The following is a 27,310-nucleotide window of genomic DNA, read 5'->3' as shown; positions in this document are numbered from 1 at the left end:
ATATTTTGGATATTAGTCCTTTATCAGATATGTGTTTTTCATATATTTTCTCCTATTCTGTGGCTTGTCTTTTCATTCTTTTACAGTGTCTTTCAAAGCAGAAGTTTTTAACTTAGAAAGTACAACTTACCAATTTTTTTTCCATGAATCATGCTTTTGGTGTTGTATCTTTTTAGATTACCTCGATTTTTTCTTACGATGTCTTCTGGAAGTTTTATACTTTTGCGTTTTACATTTAGATCTAAGATCCATTTGAGTTACTTTTTGTGGAAAGTGTAAGGTCTTCCAAAAGAAAGCACCAGGCCTGGATGGGTTCATTGGTGAATTCTACCAAACATTTAAGGAAGAAATTCCCTACAATCTCTTTCAGAGGATAGAAGCAGAGGGAATACTTTCTAACTCATTCTGTGAGGCTAGCATTACCCTAATACCAACACCAGACAAAGACATTATAAGAAAACTGTAGACTAATATCTCTTATGAATATATATGCAAAGTCCTCAACAAAATATTAGCAAATCAAATCCAAAAAAGTATAAAAAGACTTATACATCATGACCAAGTGGGATTGATCCCAGATATGCAAGGCTGGTTCAATATTCGAAAATCAGTTAATGTAATCCATCCCATCAACAAGCTCAACAAGAAAAATCATATGAATCTATCAAGAGATGCAGAAACGTCATTTGACAAAATCCAACACCCGTTCGTGATTAAAAAAAGTAAACTAGGAATAGAGGGGAACATTCTCAGCTTGATAAAGACTATCTACAAAAAATCTATTGCCAATATCATGCTTAATAGTGACAAACACAAAGCTTTCCCACTGAGATCAGGAATAAGGCAAGGAGGTCCTGCCCCCTCTTGCCACTCCTTTTCAACATCATACCAGCAATCCTTGCAAATGCACTAAGTTAAGAAAAGGAAGTAAAAGGTATACAGATAAGTGGTTGCTAGGAGGAGGGGGAGGGGATGAATAAGCAGAGCAAACAGGATTTTTAGGGCATTGAAAATACTCTGTCTATTATGCTGGATATATGTTGTTACACATTTGTCCAAACCTGTACAATGTACAGCACCAGGAGTGACCCCTAAAATAAACTGTGGATTTCGGGTGATTATGATGTGTCAGTGTAGGCTCATTCTTGTTAGAAAAAAAAAAAGTACCATCTAGTGAGTGATGTTGATAGTAAGGGAGGCTGTTCGTGTGTGGGGGCTTAACACTTCCTAACCAAGATTGAACATTTTTTTTTGACATGCACAGCCTTTTCAGAGCATAAAAAAGCCAATGGAAAATTTGGCCTTAGCTCATCCAGCCCAGTGTTCTGTCTGTGACTCAAGGGGTTATTTTATGGGAAAACAACAGTATATACTTCAAAGACTATAATATTGTTTTGAAACATACTTTTCCAAAAACTGCAGATGACTTTTATAACTCTTTGCTTATTTATTAGCATAAATTGCTGACATTTTCCTATACCAGTACATTAATTACTTTTGATCTTTGCCCTCTTTGTGGTCCTAGGTTGGTTCATTCTGGCTCCGGATGTCGATCACCCTCACTTGGATCTGACCTTACCTTTGCTACCAGAACAGGCTCTCGGCAGGGCATTGAGATGCATCTCTTCAGGGTGGAGACACATCGGGATCTGTCAACTTGGACCAGGATACTTGTTCAGGGTTGCCATGCTGCTGCTGAGCTAATTAAGGAAGTCTCTCTAGGTATAGATCCTGACATACCGTTTCTAATAGTAATTACATGGAAATGTTATATTTTGTTTTGAAGTAAAAACCAGGGACGTCTGCGTGGCTCAGTTGAGCATCCAACTCTTGATTTCAGCTCAGGTCATGATCACAGGGTCCTGAGATCAAGACCCACATTGGGCTCTGCACTGGGTGTGGAACCTGCTTGGGATTCTCCCTCTCCCTCCCACTTATGCCCTCTCTCTCTCTCAAATAAATAAATAAATCTTAATAAAAAGGGGCACCTGGGTGGCTCATTCAGTTGAACATTTGCCTTCCACTCAGGTCATGATCCTAGGGTCCTGGGATCGAGCCACGCATTGGACTCCCTGCTCGGCAGTGAGTTTGCTTCTCCCTCTCTCTCTGCCTGCCACTCCCCTTACTTATGTTCTCTCTCTCTGTCAAATGAATAAATAAAATATGTTTTTTTAATCTTAAAAAAAATAAAGTGAAAACCGTTATCGTATGGGCCAGACTCAAAAATATTCTTTTTTTTTTTTTAAGATTTTATTTATTTGACACAGATAGAGCGACAGCGAGAGAGGGAACACAAGCAGGGGGAGTGGGAGAGGGAGAAGCAGGCTTCCTGCATAGTGGGGAGCCCAATGCGGATCCCAGGACTCTGGGATCATGACCTGAGCCAAAGGCAGACACTTAACAACTGAGCAACCCAGACGCCCCCAGACTCAAAAATATTCTAAAATATGGCAGCTTAAAATGATCATGATGGAAGAACCTGGTTTTTCTGTTTCAGTAGTAAAATTTTCCTAAGCCTTGTACATGGCTGCATCATAACACCCTGTGTACAGCATGGCAGTTTTGCTGTTCATCTTTTTAATCTGTATGTGATAGTATAAGGACTCATTTACTAAGTACTAGACGCACTAACCCTCTAGTTCAGAAGATTTAGAGTCTAAGATATGGAGAGAGACCCTTAAAATGTGGGCATCTGGCAAGGCTTATGGCTTTAGAGAAATAAGAATAATTTTGAGTAGGAGTTTGTTTTGAAAAGTTTGAAAATGTGTGCCCAGTACTTACCGAATGAAATAAACCTGGTAGTGTCTTTTCATTGTTGAAGCGCCCTCTTGTGGCTAGTCTATATGGGCTTCATTTGTATATGTTTGTGTGTATGTACTGTATATATATGTATAGATATTTCCAGATTGCTTTTCATTTTAACAAGAACAAAGAATAGTCAAAATGAAGGCACAGAGTTTCTAATATGATTTGAATGAATTTTATTATCTTGGTTCCAAGTCAGTTTACTTTTGTTCCTGTTTTCTATGTATTTTATTTTATAAACAGTTTTATAGAATTTTATAAAAAGAGAAAATGTTTAAAGGGCAGAGTGTCTTACAATTTACCTTTCTTTCCGTTGCTTCTGGAAAGTGAGGGATCTCCATGGCTTTAGAACTGCATAGGCAGCATTTCCGTGGGTCATCTTCTAACACTGGCAGAGGGACAGTTTTTTAAATGTTGTCAAAATGACATAATTCTTCAACTCTTTAGTAATTGCTTGATATTTTCCTTACAACCACAGTGATAATTCAAGCAGTGATACCAATGACTAGTAAGACCCCACCTTGGATTTCTACCAAAGCCACCATATCCACACTGTCTTTCTCACTTGTGTGTTTCCTGCCCATTTTCTTGATGAAGTGATTGGTGACCACATTAAGGGCTGCTGGGCTCTGGTTTTAGTCTTGGCCACAGAATGTGCTTTCAGGGATGTGTCCTCAATGTGAAGGTCTGCAGTGCCCTGTGTTCCTTTGGGGAGCCCAAGAACATTCATTAGGCCCTTTACTGGCATCTGGGATCACCATATCTTCTTTTTTTTTTTTTTAAAGATTTTATTTATTTATTTGACAGAGAAAGACACAGCGAGAGAGGGAACACAAGCAGGGGGAGCGGGAGAGGGAGAAGCAGGCTTCCCGCCGAGCAGGGAGCCTGATGCGGGGCTCGATCCCAGGACCCCAGGATCATGACCTGAGCTGAAGGCAGATGCTTAACGACTGAGCCACCCAGGCGCCCCTCACCATATCTTCTTTAAGAATCCAAAGAGAAGGGCGCCTGGTGGCTCAGATGGTTAAGCGTCTGCCTTCAGCTCAGATCTTGATCCCAAGATCCTAGGATCAAGCCCCCCCATCAGGCTCCCTGCTCAGCAGGGAGTCTGCTTCTCCCTCTCCCACTGCCCCTCCCCCCCGTTTGTGTGCTCTCTCGCTCGCTCTCTCTCAAATAAATAAATAAATTCTTTAAAAAAAGAAAAAGAATCCACAGAGATATGTTTCCCAAAACAAAGAATGCAACTTAAATTTTTAACATTTTTTAGTTTCATGTTGCTGCTTTGGTGTCTGGCAGCTAAACTTCTGGCAGGAAACAAAAATCTGTCCAGTCCCTGGCTCACAGTTGTTTAAATACAGATGGCTTGAGGAGGAAAGAGAGACTAAGGATTGGTTGGGTCCTTATACTTTAAAATAGACAAAAGAAACATATTTTTTGGTAATTTTGAACTTTTTAATTCTCATTTACAGCTATATTTTAATATTACCTTGGTAGTACTTTCATTTCCACAATTCAGGTCAACTGATGTACTTACTAATCACTTACTCTGTATTTAGAACTCTGCCACATGTATTAAACTGGCTGAAGGTAAACTGCTTTGATGAGAGCCAGAATTCTTTTAAAATGTGTGTGTGTGTGTGTGTGCATGCACCTAATCTATTATGTCTTTTTAAGATTTTATTTATTTATTTGACAGAGAGAGATACAGCGAGAGAGGGAACCCAAGCAGGGGGAGTGGAAGAGAGAGAAGCAGGCTTCCCTCAGAGCAGGGAGCCCGATGTAGGGCTCCATCCCAGGACCCCAAGATCATGACCTGAGCCGAAGGCAGACGCTTAACAACTGAGCCACCCAGGCACCCCTATTATGTCTTAATATGTGTATGCTTAATGTGCACATCCACATTCGCATATATACACACATTCATACAAGCATGTCCTTCAGATGCATGTTACCACTTTGTGTTAAATTGTTGGGAGATTCAGAAAGGTTACTATAATTATGGGGACGCCTGGGTGGCTCAGTTGGTTAAGCAACTGCCTTTGGCTCAGGTCATGATCCCAGGCTGCATTGGGCTCCCTGCTTAGTGGGGAGCCTGCTTCTCCCTCTCCCACTCCCCTACTTATTCTCTCTCTCTCTGTCAAATAAATAAATAAAATCTTTTAAAAAAAATAAAATAAAACTATAATTATGGCACATTGTACTACCTATTCAGATATCCATGGCCTAAAGAATGTTAGGAAGTTGACAAGAAGAATCATTTAAGCTCTCTTTCTTTCTCTTATGTGTTTTCGTTATGGTTTACTCATTTATTTATTTTTTGTATAGTTTAATCATTTAGAAAAATTTCAGTGACTACCTGTAAGATTTTGCTAGTGAATGCAGTACATGAACTTCATAATGTTCATTTAGTTTTAAAGTTTTATTAGATTACAGTAGAATTGATCTGTGATCCTTCCAGTACACAAGGACTTTTTCCTTTTAGCAAATATGAACCTCAAGATCACTAGGCAGGGCGCCTGGGTGGCTCAGTCGTTAAGCGTCTGCCTTCAGCTCAGGTCATGATCCCAGGGTCCTGGGATCGAGTCCCACATCGGGCTCCCTGCTCAGTGGGAAGCCTGCTTCTCCCTCTCCCACTCCCCCTGCTTGTGTTCCTTCTCTCGCTGTGTCTCTCTCTGTCAAATAAATAAATAAAATCTTAAAAAAAAAATCACTAGGCAGAGAATGCAGTTAATTCCCTTTGGTATATAAAACCATTTTCCATTTGTTACAGGAATAAAATATGAAAATACATATATGTATATAATTGTTTGAACTTTAATAAGTATGCTTTTAAAGGCTAATTTCATCATACCAATTACCCAAACTATTACAATTTTTAAATCAAATAAGAATTTTATGAAGATACTTCGCATTTCTGTAGTTTTGATGTTATAAAGACTAAGAAGTGGGCGCCTGGGTGGCTCGGGTGGTTAAGCGCCTGCCTTCGGCTCAGGTCAGGATCCCAGAGTCCTGGGATCGGGTCCCGCATCGGGCTCCCTGCTCCTTGGGAGCCTGCTTCTCCCTCTGCCTCTCTCTCTCTCTCTCTCTCTCTCTCTCTGTCTGTCATGAATAAATAAAAAAAAAAATCTTTAAAAAAAAAAAAAGACTAAGAAGTAGTAGATATAGGAGGAGTTACATTAGTAAATATGCAGAAAATCTGCAAGAGGAGAAGAAAAATGAGCGTTTTAAAGTATTTATACTGTTAGCATATATGATGAAAGTTTGCTTTTACAATATTCTCAATTTTGTAAAATTCTCTTGAATTTTTGTTCATCTACTGGACAAATATGGATTGAGTATATACTCTGTACTGTTACTGTGGCTGTACTAAAATAGACACAGTAGGCATACCCCCTGCCTTTGAAGTAGGAAGGGCAGAAGGAGAAAGAATAATGAGTACTTATCAGGATTGTTACAAGTCATAAATTGAATGCATGTTTCCTCTGATCCTAACACACACACTTCTAAGCCAAGTTTTATTACCTCTATTTGTAAGATGAAAGAACTGGGGTTAATATGGCAAGGGGTTGAATTGGGTCTTTTCTGACTCCAAAACCAGTGCCTTAAGCCCCTGATTTTCCCCCTCTAAATGACTCATTCTTATGCCCAGATTAAACTCCTAGAGGACATGTATACAGTATCAGTTTCTCTTAATTCATTAAATCAACAAATATTTATTTAGTGTTTTATTACTTACAAAGTGCTGTGCTTTGTAATGAGAGAAATAAAAATAAATAAGACCTATTTCATGCCTTTGACAAAATAGCTATAAGAAAGGAACATAGTGCCATGTTCTTTGTAATCCTGGGCATGATCAGCCCATTGATTATACCTGATAGACTGGCATTTTGTTATGTGCAGGAATGGAGAATGTAGCTCTAGCCTTTCTCTGAGAGAGTCCTGGGCAGTCAGGGCAGGTTGGACCTAAAAAGCCCATTCCCTTCTGGGTTTTTCTGGAAGACCCAGAGGAGCCCAAGGTGGCACAGTCCTGCAGCTACTGAAGGAAAGGTCTTACTGGAAATATTGCAACCCTCCAGAGCCCTCATACCAAGTAACTGGCCCCAGAGCAGCAGAAACAGGATTTGCCACAGAGCATTTCTTTGACATTAGGATCTTTGTCCTTCAGGATACACTGGTAATCTCCAGTAGTCTCTCATCTAAAAAGATACAAAGTAAAAAAAATTAAAAATTAAAAACATAAATAAAAAGACACAAAGTAGAAACCATGGGATATATTTACCAGCATTTATCTTGATGTAACACAATAAATTTACTAATGAGCCTTTTTTCCTCTTGGCTTTATTAAATTTTTTTACTACTGGAAAGGTGCTTAGAAAGTTATCTTTAACATATGTCATTGTACTCGGCAGTATCCCATAGTTTGAAAACACCAGTGTCTCCCCAACTTAGCAGATTGTGAGGTAGTAGCCAGAGCACTTGAAGGAAAACTAAGGCAGGTGGGGACCGTAAGCATCATGGAAACCATAGGAAAAAGGAAAGGGATGGCCAGTAGGGTTAAATGTATCAGTTAGGATGGTTTAGGCTGAAATTAACAGAAAATCTCCTCTAAAACTAGATTAAACATTAAAGAAATGCATTATCTACATAAAGGAAAGAGCAAGAATAAAAGGTGAGGGGACGCCTGGGTGGCTCAGTTGGTTAAGCTTATGCCTTCCTCTCAGTTCATGATCTTAGGGTCCTGGGATCGAGTTCCGGTCAGGCTCTCTGCTCAGCAGGGTGCCTGCTTCTCCCTCTGCTTGCCGTTCCCCTGCTTGTGCTCTCTCTCTCTGACAAATAAATAAATAAAATCTTAAAAAAAAAAAAAAAGAATAAAAGGTGAGGGGTGGCCTTTCCTTCCCAATTGTATTTCTTTTTAATCTGATTGAGCCACTTTGGTTCATGTGTATACTTTGGAGCAGCAACAGTCACCAGGGGAAAGCCGTGCTCTGATTGGCTCATGGTCTATCTACCCTTGAAGTTGAGATCACCTTCTTTGAAACACATGAGGAAAGAGTGTAGAAACTTGAATAAAATTGGGGTTTGGCTGTAAAGGAAGAATGGAGAAATAGAAACTAGGCAGACAGCTGACAATGAGTAAGTACTCATACAAGTATCAAGGTAAGAGCTAAAGAAGCTGGTTGGATTCAGCAACATGGAGATAATTATTGGTGCCCTTGGGGAAAGACGCTCAGTGGTGTGATGGCTGTGGCCGACTGTAGAGGGCTGGGGATTGAATGGGAAGTAAAACATGGATAAACTGACTAAAGACAGCTCCTTTTAAAAAAAGAAAGAGGGGGGCTCCAGGCTGGCTTAGTCGGTAGAGATCAACTCCTGATCTCCGGGTTATAAGTTTGAGCCCCACACTGCGTGTAGAGAGTACTTAAAAATAAAATCTTTTAAAAAAGAGAGAGAGATGGGGCACCTGGGTGGCTCAGTCGTTGAGCGTCTGCCTTCGGCTCAGGTCATGATCCCGGGGTCCTGGGATCGAGCCCCGTGTGAGGCTCCTTGCTCAACGAGAAGCCTGCTTCTCCTCCCTCTCCCATTCCCCCTGCTTGTGTTCCCTCTCTCACTGTGTCTCTCTGTCAAATAAATAAATAAAATCTTTAAAAAAAAAAAAAGAGAGAGAGAGAAAGAGGGAAGGTGAGGAGTTGAGTAACGACACTTCTAATAAGGAGAGATTTGAACATCTAAAAACATTAATGGGGGAGATCTAGTTGTTTTTTTTTTTTTAAGATTTTATTTATTTATTTGACAGAGATACAGTGAGAGAGGGAACACAAGCAGAGGGAGTGGGAGAGGGAGAAGCAGGCTTCCCGCGAAGCAGGGAGCCCGATGCGGGGCTTGATCCCAGGACCCTGGGATCATGACCTGAGCTGAAGACAGACGCTTAACGACTGAGCCAACCAGGCGCCCCTGGGGGAGAGCTAGTTTAAAGGGAAATGTTGAGGGGTACCTGGGCGGCTCAGTCAGTTGCTCGTCTGATTTTAAGATTTTATTTATTTGAGAGAGAAAGAGCACACACACAAGTTGGGGGGGGTGGCAGAGGGAGAGAGAGAAGCCGACTTCCCTCTGAGCAGGGAGCCCAACACAGGGCTCCATCCCAGGACCTTGAGATCATGACCTGAGCCAAAGGCGCCCTGAACGTCTGACTTTCGATTCCGGCTCAGGTCGTGATATGGGTTGTGAGATCGAACCCCATGTTGGGTTCCATGCTGGGTGTGGGTCTGCTTAAGATTCACTTTCTCTCCCTCTCCCTCTGCCCCTCCCCCCCCCACATGAACCCGTACTCTCTCTAAAAAGAAAGAATGAAAGAAAAAATAATTGTAATAATTGAGCCTTAAACATGAAGTCAGAGAATTTTATTTTTTTTTAAGATTTTATTTATTTATTTGACAGAGAGAGACACAGCAAGAGAGGAAACACAAGCAGCGGGAGTGGGAGAGGGAGAAGCAGGCTTCCCGCTGAGCAGGGAGCCCGATGCGGGGCTTGATCCCAGGACCCTGGGATCACGACCTGAGCCTAAGGCAGACGCTTAACGACTGAGCCAACCAGGCGCCCCAAAGTCAGAGAATTTTATAATGCAGATTATTAATGATACAGGGAGATTCTCCTCAGAGAACTTTGTTCAGAATGATTGAGCTTGGATGAGAGTACATGTGGTAAACTGGAGATTCCTTGTTTTAGGCGGTTGGTGTGCATGGCAGCCTTCCCCTCACCTCCTTTTACCCCATCCCCGATCACCACCTTGTCCCTGACCCCTATTCCAGGTCGTGGGTGGGTTATGAATGAAGTCTCAGGGATGAGATGAACTTAGAGAAGAGATGAGGGTGTCTGTTTTATATATTACTTGGTAATAAAATTTTCCAAAAAACCCTGAAAGCTTATTAGATTTTTAGATGAGTTAAAATGTCATGATTAACTAATTCTGGTGTATAGTATACCCTCAACAAAGTGGCCATTGTTATACTTGTCGTTGTTACTTAAGCCCCAGCAAATTAACACCTCTAATTTTTCAGTTTTTCAGTTTTTCGGTTCCCCAGAATTAGTCTCCTCCCTCTCCTCTATCTTTCCATAGTGTCTTGTCTGTTTCCCTAGTATAGGACCTAGTTCATTCTTCTGTATCCATATTTCCTTTTCTTTCTCTCTCCCTTGTCTGAATAGAACCATCTTTTATTTAACTCTGTATCTCCCAGAACCTAACACATAATATAACATGTAACTATGTGTCTGGCACATTATAAGTGCTCAAAACAATGGTTTCTTGGGGCACCTGGGTGGCTCAGTGGGTTGAGCATCCGACCCTTGGTTTCAGCTCAGGTCATGCTCTCGGGGTCTTGAGACTGAGCCCCATGTTGGGCTTCCCGCTCAACGGGGGAAGTCTGCTTGAGATTCTTTGTCTCCCTCTCCCTCTGCCCCTCCCCCTGCTCTCTCTTCCTCTAAAATAAATAAATCTTAAAAACAAAACAATGATTTCTCCAGTGTAGATTGTTTCTGATGACCCATCTGTCATCCCTGCTGCCCTGTGAGAGCAGAGAATTTAAAAAATAGGAATAAATGATTTAATGAACAGACTAATACATAATTCCCAACTCTCCTGGACTTCATGTATGTTTTCTGATTATTCTGGGTCCAGGTTCATGAAGTTGCTTCCCCTAACTTGGGCTCTGAACACCATAAACCCACATTGCACCCTCCAAAAGGAACACAAAGCCCCCCACTCCTGGGTGCTAAATGTTTATCTTCCTCCCTTGAGTACCTCAAAAACTGTAGTTTTTTTTCTGTCTTTTAAACTTCAATATTTGATGTTCTGTGATTGTCCTTGAATGCTGCTGTTGTGTCTTTTTATATTTCCGGTAACAGCCCTGTTAAGCAAAATCAGCACATTACATTTTTTACTGACTTACCTATAAATTGAGGTGCATAGTGGATTTATAGCCCACGAAAGGGTTTTAGTTGAATCAGGGGTTAATGGCTTGCCTTTGCTAGCTGCAGTCACCTGTTCTTGCCCCACTAATGACACACCTGCAGGCAGAAGTACTCACCCACCTGCACAGCACCTTCTCTAGCCAGTGCTTCGAGAACTTGAGCAGATCCTTGTTCTTTGAGCTTCTATTTTCTAGACTAGAAGTGACCCCTCTCTTCTCATCAGATCTCACTCCCCTTGACTACACTATAGCTTCAGGGATGTTAACAGAATAAAACTGTACCCTACTTGCTTTGATTGGGATCTGTCTGTTCTTCCTCCAAACCCTTAGCCATTTATTCTGAGATGATTGCATTGAATTACTTTCTACAGGTAGGTAGTTTTATCCATGTTCCCCCTCCCGAGGGTTTTTTTCTGAGGATAATTAATATTCAAAGTCTTTTGTCCAAAATTCTCTTCTTTGAGTAGCACTGCCAATATTTGTCTGCTATTCTTTTTCCTTATTTTTTAAACACAGAGCTGTCTTAACTAGTTTTTGCAAGTGCAGTGAAAGAATACATTGATTGGTCTGGAGGATTTGCTTGTTTGGAAGCTACTTTTAGTGACCAAGCATAGCGTGACTCTGATCTTTTAGGTGATTTGAAGTTCATCTCTCAAAGGGCTTTGTTAATTCCCGGGTGTCAGAGGGCCTCAAACCTGTAGCGCCTGTACTAACAACAATACTGCTCAGATGTTAGTGGAACAGAAACTTCACCAATCTTGAGAAAAGACATGTGTCAGTCTTGATGATCAAATTTTGTTCCCTGTCAATTCAGATCAGTCCTTTGAATTTTATCTTTGATAGGACTGACAGTATGACTTTCGCTAACTATAGCCTTTACCTTTGATAATAAACATCATCTTTATCCTCTTCCGAAATACCAACCAAACCATGTGACTGCCCCTAAAAGGCATCTCTGCCATCTCTCCTTTGGTAGTTTTCTTCTTGCCTGCTTGAAACCTTTCTCTACTTCACTGCCTACCAGTTTGACCTATTCTTTAGGGCCTATCTGATGTACTGTCACCTCCAGGAAACTTTTCCTTGATTTTGGCCTTATTCACGCTACTGTGTTTAGTTGTGCTCTATACATTCTACCTAACAAAGTTAGGGATTTCATGTTTATGCCTATTCGTTTATGAAGTCCTCGAGAGCAAGGACCATGCCTCTTACTTCTCCAATACCATGCACAGCCTACTCTCAGCACAAGTGTTTAATTGATACTCATTGAATTGAACTGAATCAGATCAGATGTCTTGGAGAGTTATGGTCATCTCTTTCTCATCTCAGTCAAGATGTTGACCCAAGCAACCAGAACAGGAGTTCCAAATAAGTTAGGTATCACACATTCTCAAGAAAAGGTTCTTTTTCCTTTGTTGAAGTCAGAAGAATCATTTTCCACTTGATAACTGCAGTGGTAACTTTATTTTTTATTTTATTTTTTTTTTAAGATTTTGTTTATTTGAAAGAAGAGAGCATGAGCAGGGGGGAGGGGGAGAAGCAAACTCCCTACCAAGCAGGGAGCCAGATGTGGGGCTTGATTCCAGGACCCGGGATCATGACCTGAGCCAAAGGCAGTCACTTAACTGACTGAGCCACCCAGGTGCCATTAATGATGGTTTTTGCTTGTCTTCAATAGGCTGCACGCTAAATGGCCAAGAGGTAAGATTCACTGTCCACTATGAAAATGGGTTCACTATCTCCAAGGAAAATGGAGGTTCCAGCAGCATATTGTACCGCTACCCCTTTGAAAGGCTGAAAATGTCTGCTGATGATGGCATCAGAAATCTGTATCTGGATTTTGGTGGTCCTGAGGGAGAACTGGTAAGAATGTTTCTGGGAACCAGGTTTACTCTAATAGGTATTTTCTTTCTTTCTCATTGCTTCTTACCTTTTGTATAGAAAATTATGGACTGATAGTCCATTTGGAGTCAGGAAATTGTTCTTCGGTTTTCAAGATGTATTGGGTTTGGGTTTGGGATGTATGTGTGTATATGTTTTTCTTTCCCCATATTAGGAAATCATTCCTTTTTAAAAAGTTTTGTTTGAATGGTAGAAAGAAAAAATGGATAGCCCTTTTAAGAAATAGGCTTTTATCAATATGAGCTATAAAATACAAAAGCTGGTAAACTTTAATAAATAAATTCTATCTATTACTATTATAGTTGGTTGAGATGAGTTAAAAGTGATAGAATGAGTTGGTAACTACAGAAATTCTGCTGATCAGAAAAAAAAGATACAGAGCTATCTTCACACAGCCATCTTTTTTTTTTTTAATCTCCTTGTCTTTTAAAGGAAAGATCAGCAGGAATTCATGATTTCCCCTAGGAAACCACAGAGGTGTGTCAGGTGTACTTCAGAAATCATAAATTATGATAGATAAAGGAGTAAAATAATGCCTTTTCTGTCTTACCAGTTTTGAGCCAGTAGTTCAAGTATTATACATGAAATATTATGTCTATTGACACAATCACCATAGGTGGAAATTTGCAAAACAGAATCTTGACATTTTATTACTGAAAGAGATCTGAGAGATATTAACCTCCAAATAAGAAATCATGTCTAGAAATCTTATTTTAAATGATGAAACTTTAGGAGACTTTGGTTGGGCCATGGACCAGGGCTTTTCAAAAGCCTGAAGCAGCCATTTGCAAGGATGTGGATGGAACTAGAGGGTATTATGCTAAGCGAATTAAGTCAATCAGAGAAAGACAACTACCGTATGATCTCACTCATATGTGGAATTTAAGAAACAAAACAGAGGATCATGGGGGAAGGGAGGGAAAAATAAGACAAAGGCAGGTGGGAGACAAACCATAAGACAGTCTTAATCATGGGAAACAGGGTTGCTGGAGGGAAAATGGGTAGGGGGATGGGGTAACAGGGTGATGGACATTGGGGAGGGCATGTGACGTGATGAGCACTGGGTATTATATGAGACTGATGAATCACTGAACTCTACCTCTGAAACTAATAATATACTATATGTTAATTAATTGAATTTAAATTTAAAAAAAAAGAAATGAGAAACACATCCCTCAGAAGGAAGTATACTCTGAAGCATCAAATCACTGATTTCCCACCCAAGGGTCTTTGATTAGATCAGGGAGTGTTTTAAGGGCCTCAAGAATCCAATAAGCACTTTAAAATCATTTGGATTTAACCATTGTGTCTATATCTCTGGTATATTTGACCTTGCTGGGAAATAAAGATATGTACATATTTAAAAAAAAAAGCCTGAAGCATTAGAGTTAAATGCTTCTATTAAATTAACTTCTGTTAAATTAACCAGTTATTAATAGCGGTTGTCATTTAGCAAGCTATGTATTAGATTATTCCTGGCTATATAGTTTTAATCCCTGCTTTATACTTAATATATACAAAGTTTAATGATGAAATTCGTGCTCTGTCACTTATATTTTGAATAAAGTTATATTTTTCTTTAAAAGGCATAGTTAACTATGCCCTATTCCTGGTTTCTGCATCAGTGCCAATGACTGACGAATCACTTGACTCACGCAGCCTGATGGCAGGTCTCCTTGTTTACCTGGTGTCAGCTGTCCAGATAGACGCCTGAGCTTAGGAAGCTATGACTATCCCTCCTAACTAGCCTCAGGAGTTGTCATTCCCACCACAAACCTATGAGAGATACCAAAAATCATACCCATCCATAGTCACATTCAGCTGAGTTCACTGTGATCCCCCGCTGGGAATATAATCATAATTAACGGTCTCCATATAGGGTATTCCTCTTTCTTTTCCATCTTCTACTGTTTACTTCTTCCTACCAGGCACGGTGGAATCCAGCACCCCACCACTTTTCTCCTAACTGTGACATGGAGGCTCACACTAGTGTGTCATTACTACATGGAATGACCTTACTTCAGAGAATACTTTGCATTTGTAGCTTTGAGTTCCTGAGAGATGTTTCCATAAATCCGGCACCTTTTTAATCTACATTCTTTCTAAAAAGTAGAACATCACATCCAAATTTGTTTATTTTATGTCTGTTTATGAAAGCTTCTGTGTATGGTAGTGATAATTCTTATGCTTTCCCCACAGACCATGGACCTGCACTCTTGTCCGAAGCCGATCGTATTTGTGTTGCACACGTTCTTGTCAGCCAAAGTCACTCGCATGGGACTGCTCGTATGAGCAGCACAAAATCAGAAAAGAGTCGTGAATGTCACAAGAAGTATTTCCACCTCAAAAAAAAAAAAAAAAAAAAAGCACAAAAAGAAAGCTCTTTGCTCTCCCCTCCAGCACAGTGCCTTGACAAGGACCTGCAGATCACTGCTGACCAGTAACCATGTTTAAAGAAGAGCCTGCCTTTCACAAGCTACCTTGGCCAGAAATTCTAGGACTCTAATAAGCTCCAAACAAAGCTGTTGATTTATTGCCTCGTTTCCTAATGTGGTTTCTAAGTCACTAGGTTTATTTCCCCTATGAAGAAGGATGGCTCGTTGTGGGTTTTTTTTTTTTTTTTTTTTTACATAATCAAATATCCAAGAGTTGTTTTCGTTTTCTTCTTCCTACAGGATTTGTTCCAAGCTTAGCCTTGACATCTTGCTTAGTTCAGCCATCTCTTGCCACGTGCTAGTTTACAGACACCTGTGCTTCTTGGCCATTCTAGATAGGTCGTATGTGTTTCTGGAGCTTACTGTCATAATCCTTCCACCCTAGGAAGTCCTTGAATTGCACACCAAAGCGTTCTCCCATCTGTCCTGGCTCTCCTGCATCCCACCCTGGCCATTACTTTCCTACCGCATCACGAGCTTTGCCACTCATAAGTGCTAACTTTAGGACTTAGAACTTATGAAATTTGATTTGCCTTGCCTTCCACTCCCTTTCTAGTGGCGACCAAGTTGGAAACCACTGATTTGAAAGAAGAGGTTTGCTTGTTTTAGATTTTTCTGATTTATCTTTGGTAGGAGCCAGGGGATAAGATTTCTTTTAAAAGAAAATCCTCATTTTAGCCTAAGCCATTTTTTATTGCTTACCAAATGTGCCTTTGGTTAGGGTTAGTGGAGCTTTATTAGTCACTATTTGAATAACTGGATATCACTGCCATTCCAGGGAGAGCATCCATCTTAGTTTTGAGGAATAGTCTTTGAGATGGGTTTCCTTAGGAGTATCTTTTCTAGTGGGCAGATCTCATTGAGGAAGCTAAGTCTTGGAGAGCCTTCTTGTTTAAAGAGTAGGCTCTGTAAAGCCAGCTCTTCAGCACAAACATCCTGTGGAGTTGCCTTGGGCTTTGTGAGCCCATGCTGGATCCTGGCCCTTGTCCTCTCCCTTTGTGGCAGCAGAGTGGCATGGATAGGCAGCTGCTAATTCAAGACTCACTGTTGGCTTAGTAACGCATTCTACAGTGGGCCGGTGACGAGACCACGAAACAGCTACCTGGATTTTGCTAAGCATTGCCAGATGTCATCATTACGACTTAGTAGCAGTAAGATTGCTGATTTTGTGGTATTAAAGAATCACACTCAGCTTGTTTTTCCTAATTATGAAGGAGGTATATATCTGAAAACATTTAAAATAGGATAATAGCTATATAAAATGTCAAGATTACTGCAGTCCCCGGATCTGAAAGAAAAGGGAATATTGACTTGGATGTTCTCTGAAGAAAAGTCTAGGAATAGTTCTCACTTACTAGATTTATTAGGAGTACTATAAGAGGATGTGAGCACTTTGGAGAGTGGAGGAGGGTAGCACTCCATATAGGGAGGAAAAACCCCACAACCATAAATGCACAACCTGAGCTGTTTGGTGTGAGTGCAGACTGACCTAGGTGGGACATTTGAAAGAGCAGACTCATGAGCAGAGAGTTTGAGTTAGACATTGTAACCCCACTGTCTTTTTTCTGCCCATAAGTCAGTCCTCCTTCCCCTTGTACAGTGAGATTAACCACACACAGGGGCTGGGGAGAGATAACTGGTAACTGTTCTTCCCCCAGCTACAGTTCCAAAAATAAATGATTTGATCCACTTAAAACTGGAAATTGGAATCTAGACTAGGATGTCTTTCAAGAACTTTTTTTATGTTTTAAAGATTCATAAACCTATGTTTGGTTCCATCTGAAGTAAATTTGCAAAGGAAGAAAAAAATATCTTGAAGGTCCAGCTGTGATTTCTGGAAGCAGAATTTCAACATATAAATACCCTCAGATAAGGGAGCTTAGACACTCTTTGCAGTGAGAGCATTATTAACCTGAAAAATTGCACAATGCAGTCACAGATTTTGCAACAAAGCCATGTGGTTGAGGTTTTCTTGGTTAGTGTGAAAGGCTAAGCCACTGAGAATTTTTTCAGGCAGAACTTCTGAGCCCCCGTGCTCATCAGTTCATGAAAAAGATCTCTAAAAAAGGTGTGATGAACATGTGAGCAGGAGAAGGTAAAGCGTGTGAGCCATTTTGGCTCATTTTGTTCAAGCTTGGTTTTTTAAATCTTTTGAGTCTTAATGTGAAATGAAAATGTGTGGGAGATTTCTTTTGACCACTAGCACCCCCAAGAGCAAGAGCCTTAAGCTGCTTGTATAACATCAACAGCTTTCCAATCATGGGTAACCAGCTTGTTCTTCAATTAAGTGTGTTTATGGAATTTTCAAACCACAAATGAAGTGCTTTTTATGAATAAGACAGCCTTGATAAATATGTATTTTGTATTAAGATGCCAAAATATGGCAAATTATTTTAACTAAAAATGGGCATTTGGGGTATTTCACACCTTTTATAGAACAGCTTAACTTGTCATTTCTTTTTCATTTTGAATTAGGAAAATTGCTGAGAATATTGTGGGCTTCCATGTGTAGAATGGAAAAGAAGCTGCAGAGTAGTGTCCACCTCATCCCAATGGACCCACTTCCTGTGCCCTCAGCTCCCCTCCAGACCTGGGGCTTAGACATCTTTCCATATTCCACACAGATGTCTACAAGTAGCCAATTGGCATGTGAAAATTCTTCCTCCTCATTCCCTAAAATTTCTCCCTTTCCTCTCGAAAGAAAGAACCAACAAAAGAAAGAAAGAAAGAAAAGGCTCAGTTATTCTTTTTCTGAAAAAGGTAAGCCCTTTCCTGAATTTATCAAACAAACCTTACCTGGAAATTAATATCTAATATTTTATATGAAGAAATACTTTAATGTATGTTTATACAGTATTTATTAGATACTTATAACTGTAAACTCACCTACCTAGTAGACAGTTACAGATTAAATATTGGGACATGTACAAGCAATCAAAAATATTACTTTAAATGTCATTCACCTCTTTTAAAGCCATGTTTTAGCACTTTTTAGGCTAGGTAAAGTCTGATAGTGCCTGTTTTTGTCAGCTGTACCCTCATAAACTTTGTTATGGAACATTATTGGATGGCAGGAGAGATTGAATTATTTATTTCTTATATTTTTATAAGTGGAAAAATCTAACCAACAAATGATTAAAGTTGTCACTGATTATTTGTTTTCCTAATTTATGTTCCTAAGCAGAATGGTAACAAAGCTTTTTTCAGCTGATGAAATGCACTTAGCTAATAAACCAAAATTTATTCTTAAAAAAAAAAATTAAACTGTGTGGAATCTGGACAAGATTATGTTTCTCCTAGAAAAAGTTTTCACTTTAAATGGTTTTGATGGACAAAAGTGTGACCACTTTTGAGAAAAGGTTACAATGGATTTTTTTTTTTAATTTTGTGAGAACCTCCAGGTCTTCTTGTTTAATTTATGTGCATGTGGATATATTTGTATGTTTTCAAAAACATGGAAGAATCTCCATTTTTAATGCAAATTATATTGTAAGCTGCTATGCAAATTCTATTAAAAGCCCTACCTACTTAAAAGTTAAACATTTTTGAAGCTTTCAGGGAAGACCTGTAGACTTAAGCACTTTCTCTGCTTTTTTGTATCTTATCTTGGACACTTACGCTGAACTTTGTTCTTATTATTTTCACTGGTTATAAGCTATTGATTGTACATAATATTGAAACTATCCAGATATCCAGCATACATTTCCCTGTCATTGCCATCCATCATTGACGCCCCGAATGAATGGCTGGGTAGAAAGCCAAAGGTTATCTTTTTTCAATTGCTAATGAAGAAGTAAAATGCCAGGTCTCTTTGGTCTCAAAGCAGATTGCTCTAGTCTGATCAAGTATCTATGTAAGGAAAAGAGACTTCTTTAAAGTTGGGATTCTGCTAGGGGTGCCTGGGTGGCTCAGTCCTTAAGCGTCTGCTCAGGTCATGATCCCAGGGTCCTGGGTTGGAGCCCCACATCGGGCTCCCTGCTCAGCGGGAGGCCTGCTTCTCCCTCTCCCACTCCCCCTGCTTGTGTTCCCTCTCTCGCTGTGTCTCTGTCAAATAAATAAATAAAATCTTAAAAAAGAAAAGAAAATTTGGGATTCTGCTTAAACTCTAAGTTTAAGTTGAATTTGACCATAATCATATTCACTCTTTTGTATGTATGTCTCTATCAGGTCTATAATGTGCCAGGTGGTATTATATTATATTCTTTCTTAAGTTTGGAAATCTCAGTTAAATTTAAATTGTTATTGTGGCTTTTTTATTCCCCCTCCTGAAGATGAAAGCAGAGGAATCTACCATTTGCTACTGTTCTCTCTCTCTCCCAAGATTGCTTGGTAATCTAGAATTCCTTTACTTTCTACACACTGTCTAAAAACTGACAGCAGCAGTCTCTCCCCTCCCTCCTTTTTTAAAGCTGTCTCCTTCCCTGTGCTGGGTATATAGACAATAAATGTGTGATGACAGACAATTATAAAATAATTATGTTGTGTATCAGGATTATGTGTTTTTGAGCAATATAGCTACTCCTATCACATAATGATAAGTGAAATTTACGCTGGAAATAGACTGCTAGTGGTAGATTTGAAACCATTTCTCTAAAAAAAAAAATAGATCTGGCACATCAATGATACAGATTCATTCTATCAAAGGATAGAATTTCAAGTTAAAATAAGGTACCAAAAATATGTTCATAGAGCACACCTGTACATCTATTGTCATTTTTTTTTACAGTAGCTAAACTACCAACTAAAAGAATGGTTTTTATGTATTAACTCAACAAAATATTTTAATAAGATTTCTTCTTTTGTTTCAAAACTGATAAACTTGAGCTTAATCTCTTGCCATCCCTATTCTTCCCACTTCAGGTGACTGAACCAAAGCAGACTTAAGTTTTGAAAGTGAATCTACATTTGGTGTGATTCATAAAAAATGCCATTTGCAAATGATCCTTGCTCTCTAATGAACATTTGGCTATATTCAACAAAAACCTGCCATCCGAACTGTTAATTCTTGAATTGCTCCAAAATAGATTGGTTGAAGCTAAAAAGCTATAATAGAGAAACGATGCTTTGTTATATTGTAAGATTAGCTACCCTGGTAGATTCCTAGTACCTTCCTTATTTCTGTTGTTACCTTACCTCCATGCTATTTACACAAATGCTTTGTTTTAGTGTCCCTCTTTATGCCAGTCACATATTATACCCTTGGAACCTGAGTGCTCTGTCACCTCTTCCAAAGTGATAGAAGTCTCTTATGAATAGACAATGTTCTTTGGGGGCCTGGAGGAACTCTGAAACTGCAAGGCTAATTAATGACATATTAATTCAAGTATTGTTTCATCTAATAAGCATTTATTAGGTACTCTGAAGGGTCCAAAAGAAAGTTCCTGCCCTCAAGTAGCACATAATCCATTATTTCTCATTTACACCATGCCATCTATCTATCAATCAGTGGTTAAGTAATTAACCACTTCATACTTTTACCAAAGTACCTCTGCAGTTCTGCTCCCCTGACTGACTGGAAAACATTTAAAATGATGCTTGGTCTTTGGTGCATGCCAACATGAAAGAACTCCAAGCACATTTAAGTAGGTCAGTCTTTTTATTATGCTTAATTTTTTTAATGCAAAATTAGACTTTAGTGGGGCGCCTGACTGGCTCAGTTGGTGGGGCATGCGACTCTTAATCTTGGGGTTGTGAGTTTGAGCTCCATGTTCGTTGTAGAGATTACTTAAAAATCTTTTCAAAAAAATTAGACTTTAGTTTGGGAAGAACAGTGTAGAATATCCCTAGGAATAAATTACAACAATAACAAAACTTAAGTTCTGTTGCCCAAAGTGGATCAACAAGAAAGTCTTTTTAAAGAAATGCTTTTTAAACTATAAAATAGCAAAACAATGTATATTTCATCTACCCTTATTTCTAAATTGTGCTGACACATGCATTTCCACACTTACACCCTTTAAACATCTCATTTGCTGAAAGTCCTTATCCATGGTAAAAGGAACATTTATCTGTAATGGTGTGTCAAAATAAAGATATTTTAAACCTAGCAAAATTCCACTTATTCTAGAACACTCTGACACTCAAACTCAATAAAAAGGATACCTAAAGGAAACAAGGGAGGCTAGATGAATTTTTCCATAATTTTCATACAGTGACAGCCCCCTTCCATCCATTTTGCCTTCCATTTATTACTAGGGTCAGTTTTTAAGGCAGCATCCTTCATCATACCCAGAAAGTACCTCAGTCATCTGTGATTGGAACGGCACAGGGCACATAGTAACGTGGGCTCCTTCCCCTTTGTTTTCCAGCGTCCCAAAGTAGTGCACACAAATTAGGTCTTGCCTTCAGTGTGTTCCTCCTTTAAACCTACCCTTTGACAATCAGGTGCTAATGATTCTGTTACTGGAACCAGAACATAAGTATTGTCGTGAAAGTGTCTGTTCCTCCTAGATTGGCAGAAGTGCTTTCCTTCTATCTTAGTCCTGTTTGAGACGGTATCAGTTGTGTTTTTCACCTGTTTTGTGAATTGCTAAAATTTGGGGGAGAGGAAATGGTTTCAACCAAGTTTTGGGTTTTGCACAATCATCAATCTCAGTGATATTCTTCACACCTGTAGCAAGTCTACCCTGATTACAAGAACCGGTTTTAGTTTTGTATTTTTTTTCTCCAGCATAAGACTCCAGTATTATGTTTACAATCTGTTGGATGTGTTCAGCATGGTAAGACCTTGGTGCCCAAAGAATGTTTCCCTTTTGGTACCAGACCCAAGGTCTTCTAGAAGATAATGTGGCAAACCACTACCTATGAAGGCCTATTTTGGCTAATCTGTGGGCAAATTCTGATTATACCCCCTTGTATGTATTTTGTTCCACACAACTTTCATTTTTGTTAAGTATATTAAGTCTTCGAAAGCTAGAATAATACTTCTACAAGAAATTAAAAGAATGTGATATTCTGGTTTTTTCTTCTTTTTAGAACCCTGTATTTAAACAAGACTTCTTTTTAAGTGTTGTTTAAAATTTAGTTTTCAAATCCTCTGGTATCACCAGACTACCAAATCAAAACTTATGGCATAAAACAGGGCAGTATTTGTGTTCTTGAGAATTAAAAAAAGCTTTATGTGTACTCTATAAATATAAATGCATAAACAACACTTCCCCTTGAGTTGCACATCAACATACAGCATTGTACATTACAATGAAAATTTGTAACTTAAGGGTATTATATATAAATACATATATACCTTTGTAACCTTTATACTGTAAATAAAAAAATGCTTTTAGACTTGTATTTTTTCTTTTATTTTTACCTTAAAATGGTTTCAAACCATTTTGAATATTTCAAGAGCAGTACAAAGATCTCCTCTTCACCCAAGTTTACATTTGTTCCATTTTCCCCTCCTGTCTTTCTCTTACATGTTGCTCTATCACCCTTAAGTCCTCAGTGTGTCCCACCAAACACAGCGACGCTCTCCTGCACTGCCACCGTTCAGCCCTACCCCCACCGGGAAGTGAACCCCGGCCCAACACTATCACCCAAGCCACAGACCCCATTCACGTGATGCCAGTCGTCCCAGCAAGTCTCCTTTTCTCTTCTGGCACAGGATCTCATCCAGTACCACATGTGGCGTTCGTCTCTTCTGGTGTCATTTTTAAGCAGATGTAGGGCAACTCCAAACTCTTTTTTTTTATTTATTCGAGAGAGAGAGAATGAGAGAGAGAGAGCACGAGAGGGAAGGGGTCAGAGGGAGAAGCAGACTCCCCGCTGAGCAGGGAGCCCGACGTGGGACTCGATCCCGGGACTCCAGGATCATGACCTGAGCCGAAGGCAGTCGCCCAACCAACTGAGCCACCCAGGCGCCCGCAACTCCAAACTCTTAAAAACCTAGTTTGGGTTCTAGTTCCACCACTGACTTTCACCGACAGGAGCTTAATCACTGGGTCCATCTGAGCTTTATTATACTTTGAGTGACACGGAGGAGGGGAGATGGTTTCTCAGGAATCATATCAGGAATCATCAGTGCTCCATGCATTCAGGTGTCAGTCACTTTGCATGAGATTTCACCCTGGCCCTACCTCTCCAAACTGTTACTCACCTGAACTTAGTTTTTGTTGCTCTTCTTCCACACTCTTCTTGGCCCCCACTTCCTTAACAAAATTGTTAAGAACCCACTCCTTGGCAGGAGCCCTAGAATGCTGGCATTTGTACAGTCTGATTTTACTGGGTTGTATTGGCTAAGCAGAATTGACTCACTGGTCCAAGCGCAGGTTCACGACACACGCCACACTGCCAGCATCAGCTGAATCCAATCTGGGAAAGTGCGGTGCGCGAAGGAAGGCACAAATGGAACCGTGTAGCTGCAATTCAATGACTTTCTACCTGAAGCGTGGGCGCTCCAATGTGTGGGAGCTGAGAATCTGATTTCTACTCTAGTGAGAAAGTTAGAATATGAAGTTCTTGATCTGATTTGGATTTACGAAGCCTAAGCATGCTCCATGTGCTAGCCCACAAATCATATTTAGTGCCTTTATTGCCCCTTTCTCCCCTCCACTGAACCCCCCCCCCCCATGCACTGCCAGCAATGGCAACACGACTGCAGAACTAAGGGCTTCTCAGAGTCTGGTTTCAAGCTATCCTCCGAGGAGAGAGTCAGCAATGGGCAACCAAGTGAGGTGGGGAAGAGATCCCCATTTCCTGCCACCAGAAGCAAATGCTCAGTATAGAGCTTCTCTCCAGGACGGGGAGCTTCCTCTGGGAAGCTGTGCTTTGTCAGCAGGGCCGATGTCTGTACTGACGGCTCACCAAAGACAGAAGCTAAGCCAAGAGTCCCAAGAAAGCTGAATAAGCAGAACAAAGAGCCGGTGGACACAGCCAGGGGATCTCAAACCCAGCCCTTGTTATGTGCTGAATTGTGCCCCACCAAATTCACAGGCCAAGCCCAACCCTCCCACATCTCAGAAGGTGACTGTATTTGGAGATAGGGCCTTTAAAGAGGCAATTCAGTTACAATGAGGCCATTAGGGTGGGCCCTTGGCCAATCTGACTGGTGTCCTTGGGAAAAAAAAGGGCAGCTTGGACAGAGATAAGGGGTGCATGCGCACACAGGAAAGACCCGGCTAGGACACAGCAAAAGCATGGCCCTCTGTAAGCCAAGAGGCCTCAGAAGAAACGAACCCTGCTAACACCTTGATCTTGGACTTCCAGCCTCCAGAACTGTGGAGACAATTTCTATTGTGTCAGCGCCCCCGCTTCTGTGATGACAGCCCTAGCGGACTAACCCAGCCCTCCTTAACTGCAGGGTCTTCCAACTCGTACAGCCCAGCCAGTGTGTGGGTTTAATCGGCTCTCGACTCGGCCTCACTCTCAGCCACCAGTTAGGGGCCCTCTCTTTTATTTGCTCACTTACTACTTATGGATGAATTCATTATTAACACTGCCAGCAAATATTAAGTGAACCTCTATCAAGCCCTGGGAAAGACCCGTCCCGGCCCTCTCAATGATGGACAGCGCCGATGCCACATGCCTAGCAGTACATACGAGCCTCCCCACCCCACACAGCTCCGTTAGTGTCTGAAAGCGCAGTGTTTGGGGTGGAAGCTGAGAAGCCACGACTCGTCCCATGTGTGTGTCTCCCTGTCTCACCCAGGCTCGTCGCAGCCCTGTCCCACCACTGCAGCCACTGCAGCCACTATCCTGCCTGCAGTGTCCACAGGCACACTCAGCACCTTGCTCAGCCTTTTGGTTCTTCAACCTCCTTGTGTATGACGTGTGTGAACAATGGCCCTTCGGCTCCAGCTCAGCCATACTCCTACTCCCACAGTCGCCCCCTAGACTCTTATTGCTGGAACAGAGCCATTTCTGAAACCAGGAACGGAAGCGTCCCTCTCCAGCGTGCTCCTTCAAACTTTTGGGTCCTCAATTAGTCCATGGGCTCTTTTACCTTCTCCTTATTCGTCTCCCACCTCACCCAGCCCCGTTTCCATAGGCCCCCACTGCAGCCGCACGCTTGCCCAAACCTGTGGATTCCCTGCTGCTCTGCCTACCTAGCGGCCACCCGGATGAACCCAGCTATCGTCCCGCGTCTCGCTGAGTAGCTGAGTCCTGGAGAGGAAAGCTCAAGGCAGATTGGGACCTCTACTCATTTAGAGAGGCTGCCAACCTTTACCAGGTGTGCCCCTAACACTGCTCATTTTGGGGGTCACTTGAAAGGATTTCAAACCATCTTTACTCTCCTCAAACCCCAGGCCTCCCACCTCTCTCTCTCTCTCTCTCTCTCTCTCTCTCTCTCTCTCTCTCCCCCAGCAGATTCTGTTTCCTCCTAATTTCACTGAGAAAACAGCAGCCACCCAAAGGTACTCTCCCAACTTCTCGTTACCTTCCGGCTCACCTAGGTAGGCATCTGTCTGTCTTCTTCCCTCCAACTACAATGTCTAAAGCCTCTTACCTCTGCTTGGATCCCATTCACGTTCATTAGCCTCCTCAACTAGATCCTTTCTATTGGGTTTTTAAACATGTTCAACTCTTCTCCCATTAAAACCCATCACAGGGGCGCCTGGTGGCTCAGTCGTTAAGCGTCTGCCTTCAGCTCAGGTCATGATCCCAGGGTCCTGGGATCGAGCCCCGGATCGGGCTCTCTGCTCAGCGGGAAGCCTGCTTCTCCTTCTCCCACTCCCCCTGCTTGTGTTCCCTCTCTCGCTGTGTCTCTCTCTGTCAAATAAATAAGTAAAATCTTTTTTTATAAAGATTTTACTTATTTATTTGAGAGAGAGAATGAGAGATAGCATGAGAGGGAAGAGGGTCAGAGGGAGAAGCAGACCCCCCGCTGAGCAGGGAGCCTGATGTGGGACTCGATCCCGGGACTCCAGGATCATGACCTGAGCTGAAGGCAGTTGCTTAACCAACTGAGCCACCCAGGCGCCCATAAATAAGTAAAATCTTAAATAAAAAAAAATCACAGATTCCTTCCTGGACCCCTCAACTCCTGCAGCTAATGCTCTAGACCTCCCTTTCTTTTCCCCAAACTTCTTGAAGGAGTTGTGCCTCCTCGTGAACCCCTCTCAGCCAGCCCACTGCGGGGCTCCATCACATGTCTGGAGCATCTCTGGCTGAGGTGGTGGTGTCTGCATATTACTGTTTGCCTCCTCAGCGGCATCAGATACAGTGCGCACCTCTCCTCCTCAGCTCTCCTTCCCTGACTCCCAAAACGCTCTTGTGGCTCTCCTCCCTCTCCAGCTGTCTTTCTGAGCTTCTTTGGCAGGCTCATCCTCCTCTCGTCAGCCAACAAACTTCCAAGCTCTGTCCTAGGCTGTCCCCTCACCTCAGCCTGCACTCTGCTCTGCCCTAGGAGATCTCATTGCCACCTATACCCAGATGTCTCTTAGCTCTGTATCTCTGGCCTCATCTTTATTCTGACTTCCAAACACATCTAACTGAAACTTGATGATTCAAAGGCACCTCAAATTCGCGATCTTCCTCACTCCTCCAGCCCCCAAACCTGGTCTCTGTTCAGTATTCCCCAACTCATCTGTCCAGGTCCTGAAGCCATAGCCCAGGAGTCACCTCTTTCCCTTCCCGCCCTCACCATACCCCAAATCTAAAACATTTCCATGTGCTTATGATTTGTTTTCCCAAACCTCTCATTCTGTATATGTCTCTCCGTGACCCTGCCCCTGGTGCAGGCTCCCCTCATTCTTCCGGACTACAGCAATAGCTTTGCCTGCAGTAGCCACCCCGTCCCTGCAAGCTGTTCTGCATAGTAGGGCTAGAGTCACCTATCAAAAACAACAACAACAGGTGCGCCTGGGTGGCTCAGTTGGGTAAGTGTCCGACTCTTGGTTTCGGCTCAGGTCATGATCGTCAGGGAGTCCGCTTCCCTTTGGCTCCTTCCCCCCATCCGTCTGCCGCTCATACTCTAATAAATAAAATCTTTAAAAACAAACAAAAAACAGTTTCCCACTGTTCTCAGGATAAAACCCCAAATCTCTACCGTAGCCAAATGCCCTGGCCTTGACCAACTCCCCCACATCAGTTTACATCAGACTTGGACTTTCTTTCTGCTCTCAGCCTCTCTGAGCCTTCTTTCAGTCTCTTAAATTCCACCAGTGGCCTCCATAGGGCCTCAGGACCTTTCTACAGGCTGTTTTATCAACCTGGAGTATTCTTTCTCCTGCCTCATCCCTCAAACCTCTGCTTAAATGGGAGCCTTGG

The 27,310-nt window shown here is 41.4% G+C and overlaps 1 protein-coding gene across 2 annotated transcripts in view; it reads left to right on the top strand.

Moving 5' to 3' along the window:
* SNTB2 (syntrophin beta 2) overlaps positions 1–22,393 on the top strand; it is a 108,591-nt gene extending 86,198 nt beyond the window's left edge. Inside the window, exons 5-8 of one of the 2 annotated variants that reach the window (XR_012374616.1) lie at positions 1,526–1,722; positions 12,445–12,629; positions 14,868–17,863; positions 19,964–22,393. Coding sequence is in view for 1 of the 2 variants with exons in the window: in XM_025888887.2 (XP_025744672.1) it covers positions 1,526–1,722; positions 12,445–12,629; positions 14,868–14,960 (475 nt within the window). In the remaining variant the exon portion in view is untranslated. Of the gene's footprint in view, positions 1–1,525; positions 1,723–12,444; positions 12,630–14,867 lie in introns of both variants that reach the window. The other variant, XM_025888887.2, reaches the window with a different exon arrangement.
* Positions 22,394–27,310: the final 4,917 nt, after the last annotated feature.

This window comes from Callorhinus ursinus, unplaced genomic scaffold (genome assembly GCF_003265705.2).
Source record: "Callorhinus ursinus isolate GAN/ISIS: 27379988/994484 unplaced genomic scaffold, GSC_fseal_2.0 scaffold37, whole genome shotgun sequence".
Lineage (NCBI taxonomy): Eukaryota > Metazoa > Chordata > Mammalia > Carnivora > Otariidae > Callorhinus > Callorhinus ursinus.
The sequence above is the reverse complement of the archived record's forward strand: the minus strand, read 5'-3'. Positions and strand labels throughout refer to the sequence as shown.